The sequence below is a fragment of the Panthera leo genome, chromosome C1 (assembly GCF_018350215.1).
Source record: "Panthera leo isolate Ple1 chromosome C1, P.leo_Ple1_pat1.1, whole genome shotgun sequence".
In the NCBI taxonomy this organism is placed as follows: Eukaryota; Metazoa; Chordata; class Mammalia; order Carnivora; family Felidae; genus Panthera; species Panthera leo.
In genome coordinates, this window is record NC_056686.1 from 70,672,192 (window position 1) to 70,693,227 (window position 21,036).

General features: G+C 36.7%; 1 protein-coding gene across 1 annotated transcript; it reads left to right on the top strand.

The window, feature by feature from the left end:
• Positions 1-780: 780 nt before the first annotated feature.
• RPF1 (ribosome production factor 1 homolog) lies at positions 781-20,546 on the top strand. Its single transcript, XM_042952412.1, has 9 exons — positions 781-1,038; positions 2,518-2,574; positions 5,497-5,577; positions 11,236-11,331; positions 11,925-12,078; positions 18,738-18,820; positions 19,239-19,420; positions 19,609-19,735; positions 20,322-20,546. The coding sequence occupies exons 1-9, from the start codon at positions 811-813 to the stop codon at positions 20,361-20,363; spliced, it is 1,050 nt and encodes a 349-aa protein (XP_042808346.1). The 5' UTR covers positions 781-810; the 3' UTR covers positions 20,364-20,546.
• The last annotated feature ends 490 nt before the right edge of the window (positions 20,547-21,036 follow it).

Sequence of the window (21,036 nt, forward strand, 5' to 3'; positions counted from 1 at the left end):
AAGGGCCTGGATGATACTTTCAAAATGTAAGTCAAATCGTGTCATTTCTTTTCTTAAAATCCTCCAGGAAATGTGCATCTCACATAAAATAAAAGCCAAAGCTCTTACAAAATCTTACACAATCTCTTACTTCTAAATCCTTCCCCTACCCACTGTCCTCCTTTCTCATATTGCTCCTGGCTTCCACAGTTTCCCAAACGTACCATGCTTGCTGCAGACTAGGAGTCTTGGAATTGTATGTTTCCGTTGCATGGACAGATTTTTTTCTAGATAAAAGCTTTACTCAGATGAGCAGCTCTTTTCTCAAATAACTGCATAGTTTATGTGTTACCTCTTTCAAATCTTTGCTCAATGTAACTTTTTCCAGAAGGCTTCTCTAACAATCCTATTTAAAAGCTGCAACTGCCCCTCTACCCTCTCTTCTTCCTTTATCCTGTTCTATTTTTTCCTTGCCATGTGTTACTTTATAGCTCATCACACTATTTGTGTGCTCATTTCAGGTCTTTCTCCAGTAGAATGTAAATTTTATACAGCAAAGACTGTTTTGTTTCAGTATTTTGAGGATTCGGCAGATAGCAGATGCTTAATAAAGACTTCTGCGAACTCATCACTCCACTATTCATACAGCTGGGCAGCCCCCCTAAACTTTCCTCAAAACTAAATTTCAGCACCTTCTAAAACTGCTGAAAATCACAAAGTAGTCCACGTTTTTCTTTAAGAACTTCCTGACCCCGGAAGTAAAAGACTAGGTAAGGGAGTCGGAGGGGTAAGCTATTTCCGTTTCCGTACAGACACTACGGGGCGAACACCATGGCGAAGGCCGGGGATAAGAGCGGCACTAAAGGAAAGAAAGGCCTGAAGCGGAAAGCAACCGCCGAAGAACCTCAAGAGGCCGCAGTCGCTGAGGATGGGGCGACGGAAAGCGGGGTCCAACCCCCGAAAACGGCTGCCTTTCCCCCAGGCTTCAGCATTTCGGAAATTAAGAACAAACAACGGCGACACTTAATGTTCACGCGGTGGAAACAGCAGCAGCGAAAGGTATGACGGGGCCGAGACTGCAGGGCGCATGCGCTGCATCCGCGCGCGCGCACGACTGTGGGGAAGGGAATAGCACTTGCGTGGTGGCCGTGGCTTGGCGTCCCGTAGGCGGTAATTAATCTAGAAGGATGACGCTGACGTTCTAATGTCCTGGTCCCCTCGCACTGCTTTGGGGATTCTGTCTAGGTTCAGCTTTTTGCCTGAGCGACGAGCATTCTCTTCCTTTGCAGCCCCTGCCTACGTTCCCTGGCTGAGAATGAAAGCAAGAAGTCCCGCTCTCCTAGCAGTGAGAAAAAAAAAAAAAAAAAAAAAAAAAAAAATCCCCCTCCTGACCTGGAAGGAGAAAGTCTCCCATCTCTGTGCTTCGACCCGTGCACCTAACGTTGGCAAATTTCTAGAGCCTGTAATACAGGCAGTACGTGAATCCAGTGATGCTTTTCTGATTCCTGGGCAGCAACTCTTACCTAAAGTATTTCTGTGAAGTTTCTGGTAATTATATTTGTAGCGTTGTCCTCATACTGTTCTAGGAGATAAACAGATATGAGGAGATAAATAAAGCTCAAGATCACCGTGCCTATTTGTGGTTACGTTGCACTCGGAAGCAAGCATTTGTTTATTCTTGTACATCATAAAAGTTCCCGCACATAATATTCTTTTTACTTGCCTGTCTCCTCTTATTAGATACTACATCTTTTGAGGCCCTGAATAGTGCCTTACTCATAAGCGCCAGAGTGCTTTTGGAGTACGTAGAGAATCTCATTCTGGTGGGCGCGTTTGCGGGAAGGGCCTCCTCGAAGACTTCTTAACACTATAATCTGAGATTTGATGTATGGAGGGTCTATAGGCGTTGGGGGGAGAGCACTTTCTGTGTGTGTGTAAGTGAGCATTCTGTTCAGAAATTTCCAGCAGGTACAAATTTACAGTACAAATGTAACTCACTTTGCAAGTCCTTAATAATTTTAAAAGCATATTTTGATTGTAAAATTTGTGAATAACTAATGGTGGTTTATTGGAAGCAATCTGAAAACGCATCTCCCATTCTCATTTACTTGTAGTATTTTCCAAGAGATGCAACCGGCATAGCCATCATGGTTTTCTTTAGAATGCAACTTGTTAGGAATGCAAAATAAAACAGCCACAAAAACGTATTAACTAGTTTAGATGGGCGTTTCACATTTTCACTTAATTTGAGGCTTTATAGTAAGATAAAAAGTAAAAAGGCAAACTTTAAATATTCATACTTGCCAATTTCAGTTTTTTGAAGGAGAAAGACCTTTGTTTATTGATTAGCCAGCTTATTTGGTTTACAATCACTTTGGTATGAAAGTCTGTGTCAGGGTGTTTGCTTTAATGCGTTACAAAGATTGCCGAGATAAAGTGGCCGTAGCATTAGTAATGTGTAGTTTCAGTATGTGTTTGTGATATAACTGGTGGTTTCTCAATATTTTTCTGTTTTGTTTTTTTTTTTAAACCTTTTAGGAAAAGTTGGCAATTAAGAAAAAACTTAAAAAAGAGAGAGAAGCTCTTGGTGATAAGGTAAATAACATTTTTAGCCACCTGCTTTCTGTCTTATGTTGAGTAATGCTCCCTTATGTTTATGTTGTATCGCTTTCTTTTAAAACTTACTATAGGGGCGCCTGGGTGGCTCAGTCGGTTAAGCGGCCGACTTCGGCTCAGGTCATGATCTTGCGGTCCGTGAGTTCGAGCCCGGCATCGGGCACTGTGCTGACGGCTCGGAGCCTGGAGCCTGCTTTGGATTCTGTGTCTCCCTCTCTCTGACCCTCCCCCATTCATTCTCTGTCTCTCTCTGTCTCAAAAATAAATAAACGTTAAAAAAATAAAATAAAAAAATAAAAAAAAATAAAACTTACTATAAAATATTTCCAATGTATAAAAGATATGAAAATAAAATAACAAACCCCTTTCCATTCATTACCTAGCTTCGAAAACATTGCATTAGCAAATAATTTTCGAAGTCCTTTGGATGCTTCTTACCGATTGCTTTCCCCTCCAAAGCTAACCACTTATGAAATTGCCATTTTCTTGTTCCCATGCATTTCTTTCTTACCTTTAGGTTTGTGTCCCTAAACAATGAACACAATAGTGATGTTTTGCATTTTTTTCAAAATTTCGTGTAAATGGTATGTCTACTTTAACTTGCTTATTTTACTTAATTTTACGTGTTTGAGAGATAGGGACTTATCTTTCTGACTTTGGAAAGCTTTTGGGGAAGCTTCCCAGTTTAGGCCTGTGGTTGGAGTTTTTGTGACTTGAAGCAAAGGCTCTTGGGGAAAGGCAGGATGCAGCCTGTTCTGTTGTAGGATTGAGGTGTGTAGGAATGAAAGCTGATACAGAGGATATTAACCCTTTGAAGACTGAGAATGGCACGTGGGAGGAAAGTGAGATACTTGGATGGACTATGGCAAAGTAGAGAGTAAAGATAATACATCCAAAAACGATTTGGCTACTTTTGTGATATTGATAAGAAATGAAGCCTACTGAAAATTTTTAAAAGAACTGCTAAATACATCCACAACTAAGCTGTTTTCCTTTAATTTAATTTTATTTATAGCTAGTGTTAGATTTTGATTTATGCTTGCAAAATTTTTAGAACATACAACTCTTCCTCCTCTACTGTCTCTTAAGATAAGGTACCAAGGAATGATAAGCATTTTTGAGGAAAATGAAAAATGTAAAGATTATATGCAAACTAAACACTCTGCCTTTTCATGCCTTCTCTTAATAGGACTAGGTTAAATCACATGAAATTGCCAGTTTTAGACTGTTTTAACCTGTAGAATTCTATCAGCAGTTATTCTCTTTTAACTCTCAGTAATCAGCCAGTTATAGCAAATATGCCAATCACCTTTGGATATATCACCATTCTTGTTTTTGGACTGAAAAAATGAATTCCTAGAACTGCCTCCTTTAAAAAATTACTTAAAACTTAATATTTGTTTCATAGAGTAATAAGAAATGAAATCCTAAAGAGTTTAGCAGTTCTTATTTCTTCCTATCTCTGCTAACATTCAAAACCATATGTTTTGAATTTGTTTTAGTCAGTATATGCTTACAGTTCTGTATTCCTGCTCTGTAGCATTTCATTTACACAGTTTTTTTGGTCTAAGCTGAGTATACATGATTGCCAATTCTAACAATATTCCATTATGTTGAAGTGTCACAGTCTTTACCCTGTTTTTGGATGTTTGCTGTATTTGCTGTTCATAAATTGCTTTTCTCTTTCATACCTTACCATAAATGCCTCAAACTGGAATTACTAGTTCAGCAGATAGATTTGTAGCTTTGGTTATTTATTTCTGGTGTTTTTTAAATTTTAATTTTAGAGAGAGTGTGCATGTATGCATGCGTGTGGGGAGAGGGACAGAGAGAGAGAGAGAGAGGAGAATCCCAAGCAGGCTCCATGCTTAGCGTAGAACCCCACACAGGGTTCAATCCCTAGTCCCTGGGATCATGACCTGAGCTGAAATCAAGAGTTGGGCGCCCAACTAACTGAGCCACCCAGGCAACCCTTGTTATTTATTTCTGAAGAGCTTTCTGAAAGCATTGGAACAAAGCTCCATATATATGTACCTTCGTACATTTGACTCTTGAACAACATGGGGTTTGGGGTGCAGAATACCAACTCTACTCCTGCACACGTGAAAATCCCATACCCTACTATTGGCCTGAAGTCTTACTGATAACATAAAGCGAATTAACACATATTTATGTGTTATATGTATTATATACTGTATGCTTACTATAAATTTTTTCTTAATGTTTATTTTTGAGAGAGAGAGAGAGAGAGAGACAGAGCATGAGCAGGGGAGGAGCAGAGAGAGAGGGAGACACAGAATCTGAAACAGGCTCCAGGCTCTGAGCCATCAGCACAGAGCCCGACGCAGGGCTCGAACTCACAAACTGTGAGATCATGACCTGAACTGAAGCTGGACGCTCAACCGACTGAGCCACCCAGGCGCCCTTGTATGCTTACTATAAAATAAGCTAGAGAAAATATTATTTGGAAAATTATAAGAGAAAATACCCTTATAGTATTGTACTATAAAAAATGCACATATAAGTGGGCCTGCACAGTTCAAATCTATGTTGATCAAGGGTCCACTATAATTTTTCCAATCTATTTGATATTTTTCTTAGTGTATAATTACTTTGATCGCAGTTTCTTCTTTCTGCTACTTCTGAATGGTTTTAGACCATTTCATTCAGTTAGCAATTCTTCCAGTATGTTTAGGTCTCTGCTTAGAGTTAAAAAAAAAAAAACAAAACCTCTTACTCAGTATTATTATTAGGATTGATACAGCAATGGAAATGAGGAACAGATTGAGGCTTTGGATTATTTACAGATTTCTGTTACTCTTCCCTAACCCAAATGCAAAATTATTAACGTAAAATCCTTCTAAAACTTAATCTGTTTTGTTGTTTTTTTTTTTAATTTAGGCTCCACCAAAGCCTATACCAAAGACCATTGACAACCAGCGAGTGCATGATGAAACTATAGTAGACCCTAATGATGAAGAGGTAATGTTGGAAGTCTTAAATAAATTTGGATGACCACATTTGACAAATTATTTGTTCATATGTTGATATTTAACATATCACCATGGCTGGTGAAGTTGTATAATGGACTGATTCAGCTATAATGTTGGTATATTATTTGCTATAGATTGTTTCATAACTGAATTTCTCAATAATGCTATAGGAAAAACTCTTGATTCTACTCATTTTATAGAAATGTATTATATTTTATGACCAGGTAAACTTTTTGTCATTTAATTTATAGTACTTCTCTTGTTTTTAATATCATTTGAAAAGCATTTCTCATTATAGAGTTTTATAGTACTAGAAATTTTGATATAAGGATAACATTTGATATTTTTTGTGTCCTCATAAAACTCTTGGTTTCAAGATAATCATCCACTTGTCACTTTTCACATTTCCTTTTAAATAGTTTGTTACAGTATGGTGAGAGAATCAAGTTTTAAATTTTTTTTGTGTGTGTGTAGGGAATTTGGTTTTGGTTATGTTTGTTTGCTTTCAAACCGTACTATTATTGACATTCTTTCCTATTTCCTCATATAGTCATTCATTCATTCATTCATTCAGTCAGTCAGTCAGTCAGTCTTCTAGCAAATGTTTATTGACTGCCTGCTGTGTACTGGGATCTGTTTTAGGAACTTGGCATCTGTCAGTGCACGAAGCACCGTGCCACATATACACACAAAATATCAGCCTTTTTCTGGGCTGTTGGTCAGTTTGGTCAGTTTGTCACTGTATCACTTCTTTATTTTTATAATTACTTATCTTCATGGTAAGTTTATCTATTAGAGCAAGATGCCCCTCCCCACATCCATCCTCAAATCTCTCTTCAGGAATGTTCATTCTCTTTTTGGACCTTTGGTCTGCCATATAAAATTATAAAAATTGTATTAAAGTAGATCATTCAGGGGATCTATTTATATATTGCTCTTTTTAGGTCTTTAAAAATGTAATTCTGTGAATTTTATAATTCTCTTCATGCAAGGTGTACATATAAATCTTTTTAGAGCTATTGATGGCTATCTTATGTTTTTTATCAGTGTAAATCCCATCTCATTGAGAATTGTTTTATTTGCTGATTTATAAAAATACAATTGATTTTTGGACTGTGATCTTCTAAACAGTAGATCACCTAGATTCGTCTCCAATAATTTGTCTAAATATTGTTTTCATTTCATGTTTAGCTAATCATTTCTACAAATAACTTTCAATCCATTAATCATTTATTTCTTTTGTGCTGACTAGAGCCTCCAGCATAATGTGAAACAAATAGAAAACGCAATAGTGGCATCTATGCCCTGGTCCTGGTTTTAAAGAGAATACTTCTAACATGCCATCTTTAATGTTTGTGTCATTAATGGTAGATTCTCCTTATATGTTAAGGAAAATCTATTTCTTTTTTTGCTGCGGGGGGGGGGGGGTGTTTGTTTTATCATGAATGAATGTGAAACATTATCAAATGCTTTTTCTGAAAATAGAGATAATTATGTACTTTTTCTGCAAATATTGAGATAAATATGTAGTTTTTCTCCTTTATAGTACCAATGTAGGAAATGAAATGGATCTTCTAATGTTAAATCTCTTTTGCATTCTTGGGGTAAATACAATTTAATTACAATGTTTTATCTTTTACACGTTTTGGTTTGTCAGTACTTTGTTTAGAATATGTACATCTATGTTTATAAGTGAGACTGCAGAAATGTCCCTTTCCATTCCTAATATTATTTATTTGGGCTTTTCACCAGAGATACATCTATTTTGTTACTCTTTTCAAACTACTTTTTTCTTTGATCATCTCTTGAAATTTTGTTTTCTAATTTATTTATATCTCTCCTTATCTTTATAATTTATTTCCTGTTACTCTGTTGAGTTTATTCTTCTTATTTAACTCATTTTTCATCTTCCTTTCTGTTTCTTCCTTTCTATTGTGAGCACTTAAGGCCACAAAATTCCCTTTAAGTACCACTTTTGGTATATCCCACAAGTTTTAAGATGTGTTTCTTCATTATTATTCAAATCTAAGTATCTCCTTTAATGGGAGATTTGTTCATTTCTTCTGGTAATTTCTTTTTTTTTTTTTCTTTGCTTGACGTTTATTTCATTGTTTTCCCTGGTTCTTATTATATTGTTTATTTTACTTACTTAAGGTTTCATTTATTCTTTTTCTAGTTTCTTAAAATGGAAGCTTACATTACTGATTTTATACTTTCTTTCTTTTTAATATAATCTGATAAAGCTATCATTTTCCTCCAAAGCACTGCTTTAGCTACATCTCATACCTTTTGATATGTTTGTTGTGTTTTCATTTTCATTCTGCTCAAGATATTTTCTAATTTCTCTTGTTATTTCTTCTTTGGCTCATTGATTATCAAGAAGTGTGTTGTTTAATTTCCAAATATTTGAGGATTTCCCACATATATTTCTGCTGTTGATTTCTAATTCAATTTTATTGTGGTTCTGGAACATACTCTGTTTGATTTTAGTCCTTTTCAAGTAAAGAACTGTTCTGTGTTTTAGGGTAAGATCTATTCTTGAAAATGTTCTGTGTTCCTTTGGAAAATGTATATTTTGCTGTTTTGAAGTATATTAAGAGTTGTTTTAAGTTGTTTGATTGTGGTGTTCATGTTTTCTATATTCTTGCTGAATTTTCTATCAGTTACTGAGAGAGGAGTATTGAAACCTCAAACTATAATTGCTGAATGATTCATCTCTTCTTATTCAATTGACCCTTAATCCAGTGTCCCATATTGCCCCATCCCTTCGATTGTCCATAGCCATATTTCTTAATGTCTATTTTGTTTCATATACACATAGCCACCTAAACTCTTTTATGGTTACTGTTTGCATGGTATATCTTCTTTTTTCATGTTTTACTTTCTTCATTTCTTCTTTTTACTTTCAACCAGTTTATATCTTTGAATTTAAAGTGTCACTTACAGGGGCATCTGGGTGGCTCAGTCAGTTAAGTGTCAGACTTCAGCTCAGGTCATGGTCTCATTGTTTGTGAGTTCACGTCCCACATTGGGTTCTTTGCTGTCAGTGCAGAGCCTGCTTCGGATCCTCTCTCCCCACCCCTACCCCTGCTCTCTCACTCTCTCTCAAAAATAAACATTTAAAAAATAATAATAATAAAGTGTCACAGATGTTGCTTTTTTTATTCAGCCTGACAATTAGTATGTATTTTTTTAATTAAAAAATTTTTTTAATGTTTATTATTTATTTTTGAGAGAGAGAGGGACAGAGTGTGAGTGGGGGAAGGGCAGAGAGAGAGGGAGACACAGAATCTGAAGCAGGATCCAAGCTCTGAGCTCTCATCACAGAGCCCAACGCAGGGCTCAAACCCATGAACTGTGAGATGATGACCTGAGTACAAGTCAGACGCTTAACTGACTGAGTCACCCAGGCACCCCTGACAATTAATATTTAATGTTAACTATTGATGCAGTCATATTTACATCTGCCCTTTTACTTTTTTTCATTACATTTTATATATTTTTTTAATACTTTTTTTTAATGTTTATTCTTGAGAAAGACAGAGACAGAGCATGAGTAGGGGAGGGGCAGAGTGAGAGAGAGAGACACAGAATCTGAAGCAGACTCCAGGCTCTGGGCTGTCAGCACAGAGCCCGACACAAGGCTCAAACTCACAAACCGTGAAATCATGACCTGGGTTGAAGTCAGACGTTTAACTAACTGAGCCACCCAGGTGCCCCACTATATTTTATACCTTTATTCTGTTCCTCCTTGACTTTCTTTTATATTAAAAAAATATTTTTATTATGCTATTTTAACACCTCTTAATCTTTTAAGTTATATATTTAAGGGTTTTCTTAGTAGTTTCTGTAGGAATTACAGCATGCATCTTTAATTTATCACAGTGTACTTCCAGCACATACTGACATGATTCTGGTAAATACAGCAGGTTTCCACCAGTGTAGCTTTGTTCTTTCACTCTTGTTCATGCTGTTGTCATATATAACATTTGTCTGTGTTATAAATCCAGTGTTGTAATTTCTGCTTTAAAATATCTCATTGTTGGGGCTCCTGGGTGGCTCAGTCGGTTGAGCGTCCGACTTCAGCTCAGGTCATGATCTTGCAGTTTATGAGTTCCAGCCCCGCGTCGGGCTCTGTGCTGACAGCTCAGAGCCTGGATCCTGCTTCGGATTCTGTGTCTCCTCCTCTTTCTGCCCCTCCCCTGCTCAATGATTTGTCTCTCTGTCTTTCAATAATAAATAAACATTAAAAAAAAATTTTTTTTTAAATATCTCATTGTTTTTTAAAAAAAGAAATTAAGTTACACATACAACACACACAAAAAGTCTTTTATAGTTAACTTCGTGTTTACCATTTACAGTGCTTTTCTTTCCTTTCCTTGGATCTAAGTTACCATCTGATGTCATTTTCTTTCAGCTTGTAGGATTTCCTTAAATTTTTTTTTTTTTAGGTTTGTTTATTTATTTTGAGAGAGAGAGTGGGTGTGCATGAGCATGAGTCGGGGAGGGACAGAGAGAATCCCAAGCAGGATCTGTGCTGTCAGCACAGAGCTCTAAGTGGGGCTCGGTCCCACAAACGGTGAGATCTTGACCTGAGCCAAAATCAAGAGTTGGACACTTGATTAACTTGAGCCACCCAGGCACCCCGGGAGATTTTTACTCTTATCTTTGGTTTAAAGTATTTCTTTCAGGTTATTTGCTTGGGGTAGAAATAGATCCCAGGCTTTGAAGTTTGGTGAGATCATTCTGACCTTGGTAAAAGTATAACTTCCTTGGGAGCCCAGGAGCAAGGCCCACAAACATTAAAAGTTGAATTTCCTTTAACAGCACTGTGTCTCTCCTTGTTTGTTTGATTGTTATTTTTAACCTGCCTCCTGAGTGATTGTCCTTGTGTTTGTGTGGCTCAATCGTAAGCCAGTGATTCAGGCAGAGATTGTGTTGAGATACCTTGAGCCTCTGAGCCCCTATCAACTGAGCTACCTGTGGGTTGAGGACTGCATTCAAAGTTACAACCAGTTTTCAAGTCTCCCTCTTTTGTGTGCACTGGTTTTTTAGGTCTCTCCCATGTATAGTTCAGCTGTCAGCCAGGGATTTGTAGAGAGATTATCTCAGCTTCTCTATGGCTCTTACATTTCCAGAGCTCTCCTTTAAATTTCTGGCTGATCCACACCTACCCTGAAGTGGCCCAGTTAACTTTAGACTGGCAAAGCTAGGGTTTTCAAACCCACCTCTCCCCAAATCCAGTTTACCACCTTTGATTCAAGATTGCTGGTTCTTGCCTACCATCAGACCCGAAGTTGATAAAGTTACTATTTTTGTAGCCATGTTGATGGAAGAAATGGAATAGCTCTAAGGAAGATTCCTGATGTTCTTGCCCACAGCCCTAGCCATTTTTCAAGAATAAACACAGCTCAGTTTGTGTCTTGAAATTGTTTTTGACAGTTTTTTCCAGTTTTATACTTGTATTCTACAGGTAGAAAATCACCCAACCTCTTTATGTCACCATTAATATAAGTCCCTCCTGGCCGTCTTCAGATCCCCTATCAGCCAGGAAGGAGGTCAGTGTCATAGGATACTGCTGGAGCTACTTTTAAAATTCTGGCCCAGTAGAGTGTTTGATATAAAATTATCCTTTTTCTGTTCACAGGTTGCTTATGATGAAGCTACAGATGAATTTGCTTCTTACTTCAACAGACAGACTTCTCCCAAGATTCTCATCACAACATCAGATAGACCTCATGGGGTAAACATATCTATCAGTGTAGTTAACGAATTCTTAATTTTCTTACATTACTTAGACTATTTAAAAGAACTCTTTTCAGAAGATCTGAGTTAATTAGTAATTTAATAGATAATGCCTGTGAGTAAGCTAAATAAAATGAATACTGGTGATGTGATGTAGGTTCTCTAAGCATGATTCTTCAGGATAGGGTTTATCAACCTCAACACCATTAGCATTTGGGGCTGGGTAGTTTTTTATTATGGGGGTTGCCCTGTTCATTAGAGGATATTTAGCAGTATCCCTGGCCTCTACCAACTAGATACCACTGCCAGCTGTCCCCTACTATTACCACCAGTCATAACCACCAAAAAATGCTTCTAGATATTGTCAAATGTCCTCTAGTGGGGCATAATCACCCCCAGTTGAGAACCACTGCTTTAGGATGGTCAGTCTTTGATAAAGGATTAAATACTGTTCAGATTTCATTTTTTTCCCTACCCTTGCTCTTTATTAATAACACATATTAATCATTTCTCCTTTCCTTATTAATGTATACCAACTTAAAATTTTTATTCCTTTTCACCTCAGAAGATTTCTGTTGTTTTGTTTTGCAGAGAACAGTACGACTCTGTGAACAACTCTCCACAGTTATACCAAACTCACATGTTTATTACAGAAGGGGATTGGCTCTGAAAAAAATTATTCCACAGTGCATTTCAAGAGATTTCACAGATCTGATCGTTATTAATGAAGATCGTAAAACACCAAGTATCCTTTCTTTATTAAAGTTTTCCTGTCTCACCTTCACCCCCTTTTAAAACATATTTAAAAGAATAAGGAAATGTTTTCTATAACTTTCAGAACATAATTTTTTAAATGAGAAAATTATGTATATCCAAGAATCTATAAACTATTTTTTTCATTTAGCAAATATTCACTCAAGCAAATGCTATAGGCAAGACATTACTTTAGTCCTTAGTAAAAGATGCAGAGATAAACAAGAGCTTTAGGGAGTTCATAATCTAGTAGGAGAAAACAGACATGTAAACTAACAAAAATGTAGAGTGGGTAGTACAGTTAAAGAGAAATACAGGATACAGTGCACACTCTGGTAAAAATCTGCCCTGGGGATATCAGGGAGGAAGGACTTGACCGGAAAAAATGCTTAACTCAGTTTGGTGAATATGGGCGAATGAGGTGAATAAGGCAGAGGAAGAGTGCCCAGTGCAGAGAGACCATTTGTAACGGCAGAGGCATTAAGGAGCAGACCCAGTTGGGGATCTGCAAGTAGTTTGATATGGCTATGTTTTATGTTACCAGAGGTGGTATCACAGGATTACATTTTTGAGGCAGGTATGAGCCCATTTTATGTATTTACTACTGTTTCAGATGCCAAGAATACTCTATCCTTTTTCTGTGAGTCTCAGATCCTAGGTGACTGTGTCACTTGAAACCAAGGTATTTTTTCCTGTTTGCAGAAATGAGATCATATAAAAAGAATGCCTGTATTTGTTGTTGTTGCTGTTGTTTTACTTATTTATCAAATTGTGGCTGTGAGATCACTAATTTTAAAGATGATCAACTGAATGGGTCAAATTCTTAAAATTATTAAGGATTCATAAAAAATGGGGACAGGAGTTTCCTGCTGCCAGGATAACTTTTTTTTTTTTTTTTTTAATCAATGAACACTGCTTTAAAAAAAATGGTGTCAAAGCTATTTTTTAAAAATCTAGATAACTTTTATGGTTTTTACTATTTTCAATAGAAGTTAAAGACGTTATCCACTTGTACGAGTTGCTTTCTAGAGACTAAAATAGACTAAAGCTAGCTTTGTAATGTGATGTTTTTTTGGCCATATTATAAGTTGGCTTGGATTGTGGGTTAATGTACCAAAATAACTAAAATCTCTTGAATACTTAACTATTCCAGAAGAGGTCTGTTTTTAAAAATGTAGTTGCTGCCTTCTTAAAACTACCTCCCAAAATAAAGTGGCAAGGTCTGTGTTCCTCTTTTATTTTTGGCAGTTAAAAAAACCATCATTATTTTAAGGCTGCCAGCAGGTATTCATCAATTGAATAAACATTGTATCCTTGTTTTATCTGAGCTATTTTATATGGATACTGCGTTTCGCTTACACCATCTATTGCCTTTAGAAAGCTATGTTCTCTTTTCCTTATAAAATTGTATTGTCTTTTTACTCAAAATGTATTAATATTTTTCTGATTACCATATTGGACACCTTGTAGGGTAAGTTAACCATTAGATCATTAAGTTACCATCAGTACACAGACCAAATTTATATTAAGGAAATAACTAGGCTAATGAAGTAATCCAAATATGAGATTGCTTCTCCTATACACGTAAATATATATGCACACAGGTGTGTATGGGTGTCCCAGGATTATAAATTTTGAGTATAGAATTATGCAGCAGTTTCTAAAAGTCCTAATGAATAGAGTTTGTATCAGTATAATCCTGCCTAGATGTTGATTTTTATAATTTCAGAGATATTTCATTTTCTTTTCTAATTGATATATAGTAATGAGTTAATGGGAAATTATTGGTGAAACAAGCTAGGAAAGCAGACCTCCTAAATTGCTTTTGTGTTCTCTGTTAACAGAGAATGGTCTTCAAGACTAATGAGGACATTGCTGGGGGGGCCCTGGAAGTCCATCTTGGATAAAAAGTTTGTAAGATAAGGCCTAGAAATTCTGAATAAGGTCAGATATCCTGGCTTCAAAGACTATGTGCACAAACTTGTAAAGGAGACTTTGCTACTCTGGGGGAAGATATATGAGACAGGCAAGTGGAGGAAGGAGGGAGAAAGAGGACTGCTGGTTAATATATGCCATGATCCAGAAAAAAACATGTCAAATAATTAAAGGGAGACTAATTTGTAAGCACATAATAGAAATGGTGTATGATTCCTAGGGACTTAACATGGGCTTACAAATAACAAATCATGACCCCTAATGATGACACTTGGAGAAAACTTGAAAGAATTGAGGATGTACAGCCTTTGGGAAATTACAATATGGGGCATGACAAGATACAGAAGGGCTGCTGTGTAAGAGTAGTGCCAAATGGTGGGAATGGCTTATAAATTTTCAACTTAACTCTAGAAAAGAGCTTTGTCAACTATCTAAACTGAGTCTGGTGGCTTTGGGTCAGGCAGATGTAATGTTAAATACAGACTTCATTACGTGTGACTTTTGTCAAGTTTTTTAGCCACTTGGTTTCCTCATCTTTTAAAATAGGAAATGATACCTAAATCTTCAGGTTTCCCACAAAGACCACATTAAATGTATTATGTTTCTTTTTTTAATTTTTTTTTTTAATGTTTATTTACTGTTGAGAAAGTGAGACACAGAGTGTGACCAGGAGAGGGTCAGAGAGAGAGGGAGACACAGAATCTGAAGCAGGCTCCAGGCTCTGAGTTATCAGCACAGGCCCCATGCGGGGCTCAAACTCACAAATGGTAAGATCACACATGAGCTGAAGTCAGGCGCTTAACTGACTGAGCCACCCAGGCGCCCCTAAGGTATTATATTTTTAAGGCATAATACCTTAGTCCTGGTGTGGGCATTTTAGTAAATGTTATGGTATAGGGGAAAGCACGGAAGTTTTTCCTGGAGACACCTAACATCTTCTATTGATTATTTCTAAATGGAAATTTGAGTTAGGTACGTCCTTGTCGTGTACTTTTGGCAGCTTGTAGGCTGTTTTGCTTTCTTGGCCTTTGGGGACTAAAAGTCCTTTTTGCCTCAGTCATCATAACAAAATACCTCTATGCATTAGGGCTTGGGCACAGGTGTAGTCCCACCTGTTATGATCTGCCACCTAGCTCTGAAATTTGAGCTTATCTACCTAACCTTTCTCAACCTCTTTTCATTGTTACTAAAATAGGGATAATGAACTCCTATTCTTCAGGATTTATGTTAGGAATTTATGTTAGGAATAAGTAAAGCTTTTTGTACAATGTGGGTACGTAGGAAAGGATTATTTTGGATTTTGTAGTTTTGACAAACCACAATTGAGTTGCAATGTCCTAGAAAGTTGGGGATCTGCAATTTGTTTGATATTGCAGATTTGATTTAGGTTGGAAGTGTTGATTTAGGTTGGAAGAAATTACCTTTACCTCTCTTAGCTCCCATGAGTATGATTTTTTTCATTGTGCAAATGATCCAGAAATACTTTTGGCTGTACCTCAAGAAGTTGAACCTGTGATAAATTTTTGAAAAGAAGGAAATTTTGAAAAGAAGGAATTCAAACATTACTGATAATCTGATATGTGGTAGGCACTAGTATTTATCAGAAACAAATGTATCTTCCAAAAGTTAACAGATTAGTTGGGAAGAAAGTCATTTACATAATTATAACTCAAATCAGTGACAAGTGCTATATATAGTTAAGTAACAGTGACAGCTGAGATTTAAAGCTTAATGTTAACTGTAAAAAGAGGTGGCATTTGAAGTGAGCCTTAATAACAGTACTGCCCTTCTTGGTCAAGCTTGCGTGACCAAGGCGGCAAGCCCTTCCCCAGTAAACCAACAGAAACCCCTGCCCATACCACATCTCCCTATCTGATTGCTCCGCAGGGCTTCAGTTCTAGTGGAAGTAGTATCATGTCTCATTTGATAAGCAGATCAGAGCACACCTAGTTAAAATTGACCACATTCTGGCCAAGTACTAAACATTGCCCCCTGCAGGCAAGGCCAGCCTCTGCAGATGACTGGCCTGAAGGATAGAGCAGCCAAAACACAACAACTGAGCGCACACAGCACGCACGAGATATTCCCTGAAGTGCCAGGCCGTGGACATTATGGGACCTCTTCATAAAGCCATTACTCTCAAAAGCAGGAAACCTAAAGGGCTTTTCTAACACAGAGAAGAAGGCAGACACCTAGAAAAAAACAATGCCAAGACAGAGGAATTAATCCCAAGTGAAAGAACAAGATAAGTGAAACAGATATAAGTAACATGTCTGCTGGAGAATTTAAAGCAACAATCATAAGGATACTCACTGGGGTTGAGAAAATGAAAGACTCTGATCAAAATCAAAAGCAGTCCAACACCAAGATACATTGTAATTAAACCTGCAAAATAGACTAATAAAAACATCTTAAAAGCAGCAAGACAAAAGAAGTCCCTGACTTAACAAGGGAAGACCCATAAGGCTAGCTGCAGCTTTCTCAACAGAAACTTGGCAAGTCAGAAGGGAGTGGCATGATGTATTCCAAGTGCTGAATGAGAAAAATCTACAGCCAAAAATAGTCCAGCAAGGCTATCAGAATAGAAGAGATAAAAGAATTTCCCCAAAAACGGGGAAGTTCGTGACTATTAAACCAGCCCTGAAAGAAATATTAAAGGGAGTTCGTGACTATTAAACCAGCCCTGAAAGAATTATTAAAGGGAACTGAGTAGAAAAATCTCCAGAAACGATGACAAAACAAGTATTAAATGGCGCTAAAGGCATATCTGTCAATAATTTCTCTGAATGTAAATGGAGTAAATACTCCAATCAAAAGACAGGGGGAGTGGGTGCCTGGGTGGCCCAGTTGATTAAGTAAGTGTGTGACTCATTAATCTCAGGGTTGTGAGTTCAAGCCCCGCATTGGGCTACGCGCTGGATGTGAAGCCTACTTAAAAAGCAAAACAAAAATAGGGTGTCAGAATGGGTAGAGAAACAAGATCCATCTATGTGCTGCCTACAAGAGACTTATTTTAGACCTAAAGACACGTGCAGATTTCAAGTGATGAAAGACTTGGGATGAAAGACATGGGATGAAGAAACATTTATCATGCAAATGGATGTCAAAAAACCCAGAGTAGCAGTACTTGTATTCGACAAACTTTTTAAACAGAGTGTAATGAGATGAAGAAGGGCACTGTATCATAATATAAGGGACAATCTAACAAGAATATATAACATTTGTAAATATGCCCCCAACATGGGAGCACCCAGATATATAATAGTCATAAAGGAATTCACTGATGAAGTGAGCCTTAATGGAGGAGTTAAATATTGCAGGTGTTTCAAATAGCATGAACAAAAGTACATGATAGGATTAATATGTATGGTGTATAAGACTGTGTCAGTGTCTACCAGTTAGGAAACATGGGGAAGGCATACAGATTAGAAAGGTGGTTTGGGGCCACAGAGTGTTACAGTGATGTTTTTACTCTGTAGATAAGCTGCTGTGAGAGTATTCTGAAATTAGGTACAGTTATCAAGACTCAAGGTTTCTAGTTTGTTTTTCAGTTAGCACATGAGAAACAGTGGTCCAGATACAATGAGTCACATCCCATAGCCTACTATACAAACTCGATTTACCGTCTGTATTAGAAATGTACTTGGAATGGTGGGAGAGACGTCAGGCCAGCAAGGATCCTGTTTTAATCTAGTTGGAAAATCTCAAGGACCTCAACTAACAATAGCAGTAAGGGTGAAGAGGAAGTTATGGAAGTGAGGAATTTATGAGGGTAAATAGGATTTGGCAAGGAAGGGAAGGAGGAGGAAGTTGAAGATAACCATAGTTTTTAATCTGGGTTAATGGGAGAATGTTGATACTTTTATCAAAAATGGAAACCTCTGTTTTGTAAAACTGTGTGCAGTTAGATTTGAAATAAGTAGTCTGATTATGACCTCCTTTTAAGGTTCAGTATTTGGAAAAATCAAGTTGTTACAAAAATTTGAGGAATGTTATCTTAGCTAGCTGCATTCCAGACTTTTAAAGCCCTAGCACTGCTACCCCTGCTGATTGTACGTGGGGCTCTTATACTTCATTTGTAGTTGAGAGTGTCTAGCACCAAGTCTGTTTGTGGTAGACAATCAGTAAATGGTTATTAAATAGTTGATTCTAATTTGTGGCACAGTAATCCCAAGAGTAAGAGCTGGTCTTTTGAGAAACACTAATAACTTGATTTTAAGAAGAGAGCCGAGTCTCTGGTTTATGGGACAATATTTCAAAGCTGACAGCATATACTTACAAATGTACAAAAAATGTACATACAAATGTGTAAGTATGCATTTTTAGGGTTATAAGGCCTAAACATTATACTAGAATTCCATCTGGTCTATCATTCCTAGTAGGGTAGTGTATATAAGCTCTTTGAAGAAACCTACTTTGTTGAATATGCAACATACCCTCTTGAGAGTGATGAGGTATTTATTATACCATGAAGAGACAAAGTGGGACTACTATAGGGGGACTAATAGAATCTATTTTTCTGAAATATTTGGGTTGACTTATGGTCTTTAGTTTTAGGTATGGTAAGAAAATTTCTTTTTACCCAGAGAAATACATGTATCTACCTGTTCATCTAGCTACAGAATTTAGGAGCCTTTGGACATACACAGGATCAGTTACTTATGCAATTTAAGATTTAAATAACCGAGTTCAGTGTGTTCTTAGCTTTATGAACAGATGGATTAATTCTAAGTCACTTGCCCAGTGGCCCAACTGCTCATTTTAAAATGAGCAGTGTTCGTTTACGTAAAGAAATTAAGGTAAGTTTTACGTGTTCCTTAATTGGCATTGGTCTCCTTGCAGTTTCTGATTAGTAAACTCTGTAACTTATATAGATCTAATTGCTTTTATAATGGCCTTTGCTTTCCTGGTTAAAGCAAGTTTTATCTACCAGTAGTTTTCTTATGAGATTGTAATTGAGTTATGGCAGACAGGCAATAATAGCCTTCATTACTCCGAAACCAGTTTCTTTTCTAGTAGGATTTTTTGGTACAACCACTACATGTTAAAGTTATTTTAGAAGTATTCTATTTCATGGAATTGATAAGTTATCTGTGGTAATTGATCATTAAGAAAGATACCTTTAAAGTTTATCAGTTTGTCAGGTAAATTCTGAAACTTGAACTTGCAATAAGGATATTAATTCCTTAATGTGATTTTTTTTCATAATTTTTCTAGAGAAGAGGTAAAGACCCTACAGAACACGTACCAGAAATAATTTTGAATAACTTCACAACACGGCTGGGTCATTCTGTGGGACGTATGTTTGCATCTCTCTTTCCCCATAATCCTCAGTTTATTGGAAGGCAGGTTGCCACATTCCACAATCAACGGGACTATATCTTCTTCAGATTTCACAGGTGAGGAAGGTTATTTAACTCCATGGACTCTGATTTCAATTATGAAATACATTTTCAACATAAAATGTTTTCTAATGTATTGTGACAAGTATTGTAGATGAGAAATAAGTATCTTTTGAATTCTGTCACATTAAAGAAATTACATTTGGCTTATTCAGACTGTTTTCCCTAATTCTTTATCTTTGAAGGTACATATTCAAGAGTGAAAAGAAGGTGGGAATTCAGGAACTTGGACCACGTTTTACCTTAAAATTAAGATCTCTTCAGAAAGGAACCTTTGATTCTAAGTATGGAGAATATGAATGGGTCCATAAGGTATGTGCCTTATTCTTTGAAGAGCCATTTATATCATTTCAAAAGTATAGAATGAGAAGGAAACTTTGTACTTTAAGCTTTGAGTGCTTATACCTTATGTTTCTGACCTCCACGAGCTTGAAAGAACCAGTCTCTGATAAGGTATTTGGGTCTGATGACTAACACTGGTTCATTTAAGGATCCTAAATTAGATCAGTGGTCCTCAAAGTGGGACCAGCAGCATCACCTAGGAACCTGTAAGGAAGGCAAATTGTTGGGCCATAGACCTACTCAATCAGCAACTTAGGGGCCTAGCACTGTTTATAAGCGTTACGATTCTGCTGTATGTATGAAAACTACTGCTATAGAGGTTTTGTAGAAGTTTGGAGATCATTTTAAGTCCTAAATGAAAACTTAAATATTTTAAAACCCATCTCTTTTCTAATAAGCAATATTTCACCTAAGTATTTACTTTAAAATTTTATATTTCATCACACACACACATACATATTAGAACAGTAACTTCTAAAGACTATTCAGTCTCAGAGATGGACCCAGAGGTTTTTTTTAGCATTGTTTACTTTTTTTTTTTCCTTCTAATTTTCAGCCCCGGGAAATGGATACAAGTAGAAGAAAATTCCATTTATAAAGTACTGAAGGAATAGTATTGGATTGTGCTACAACAGGGCCTCTTGGATTTCAACTCTGGCATCTTTTCAAAATGGCATCTACTGGTTGGGTTTCATAAACCTTTCATGTCTGGACAAGTGCCATGAATTATCTTTCACTGTTTATGTAGCAAATACAAATAAAAGTCGTTTTGGTGAGTTTAGAAATTGCAGTTTAGGAGTCCTAAAATTTAATTCTCTAATTTCTAGGTATTGTGAATAAGTTGGAATCAAGATTCAAAGTAAGTTTCTCATGTGTACTTTCACGGAACATTCGGTCTAGAGAAAAAATACAGTCCTTGGTAGATACTGTGTAACCCAGGGGCTTTCTACCAGAATAAACTTGGATCTGGCACATCTTTGGAGGCCAGGTTTCTGGGATATTTTAATATTTCCTTAAGCCTTTCAGAATGGCAAATTTTTAAAGCAAAATGGTTTACCAAGGACTTAAGGCAGAATTGCAAATTACTGAAGCTAATCTTCAGTTCCATTTTTCTTGGTACTTTGTACCTCATTACATTGTACTGTAATATTCCACTCAAGAATTGTGTAAAACTCTGAAGTTTTTGACATCTTCTAATATTCCCATGTCTTTTCTCTACTGTCCTTATTAGGAGAGCAGTCTATTAAGTAATTAATTTTTAGGTGTAATGG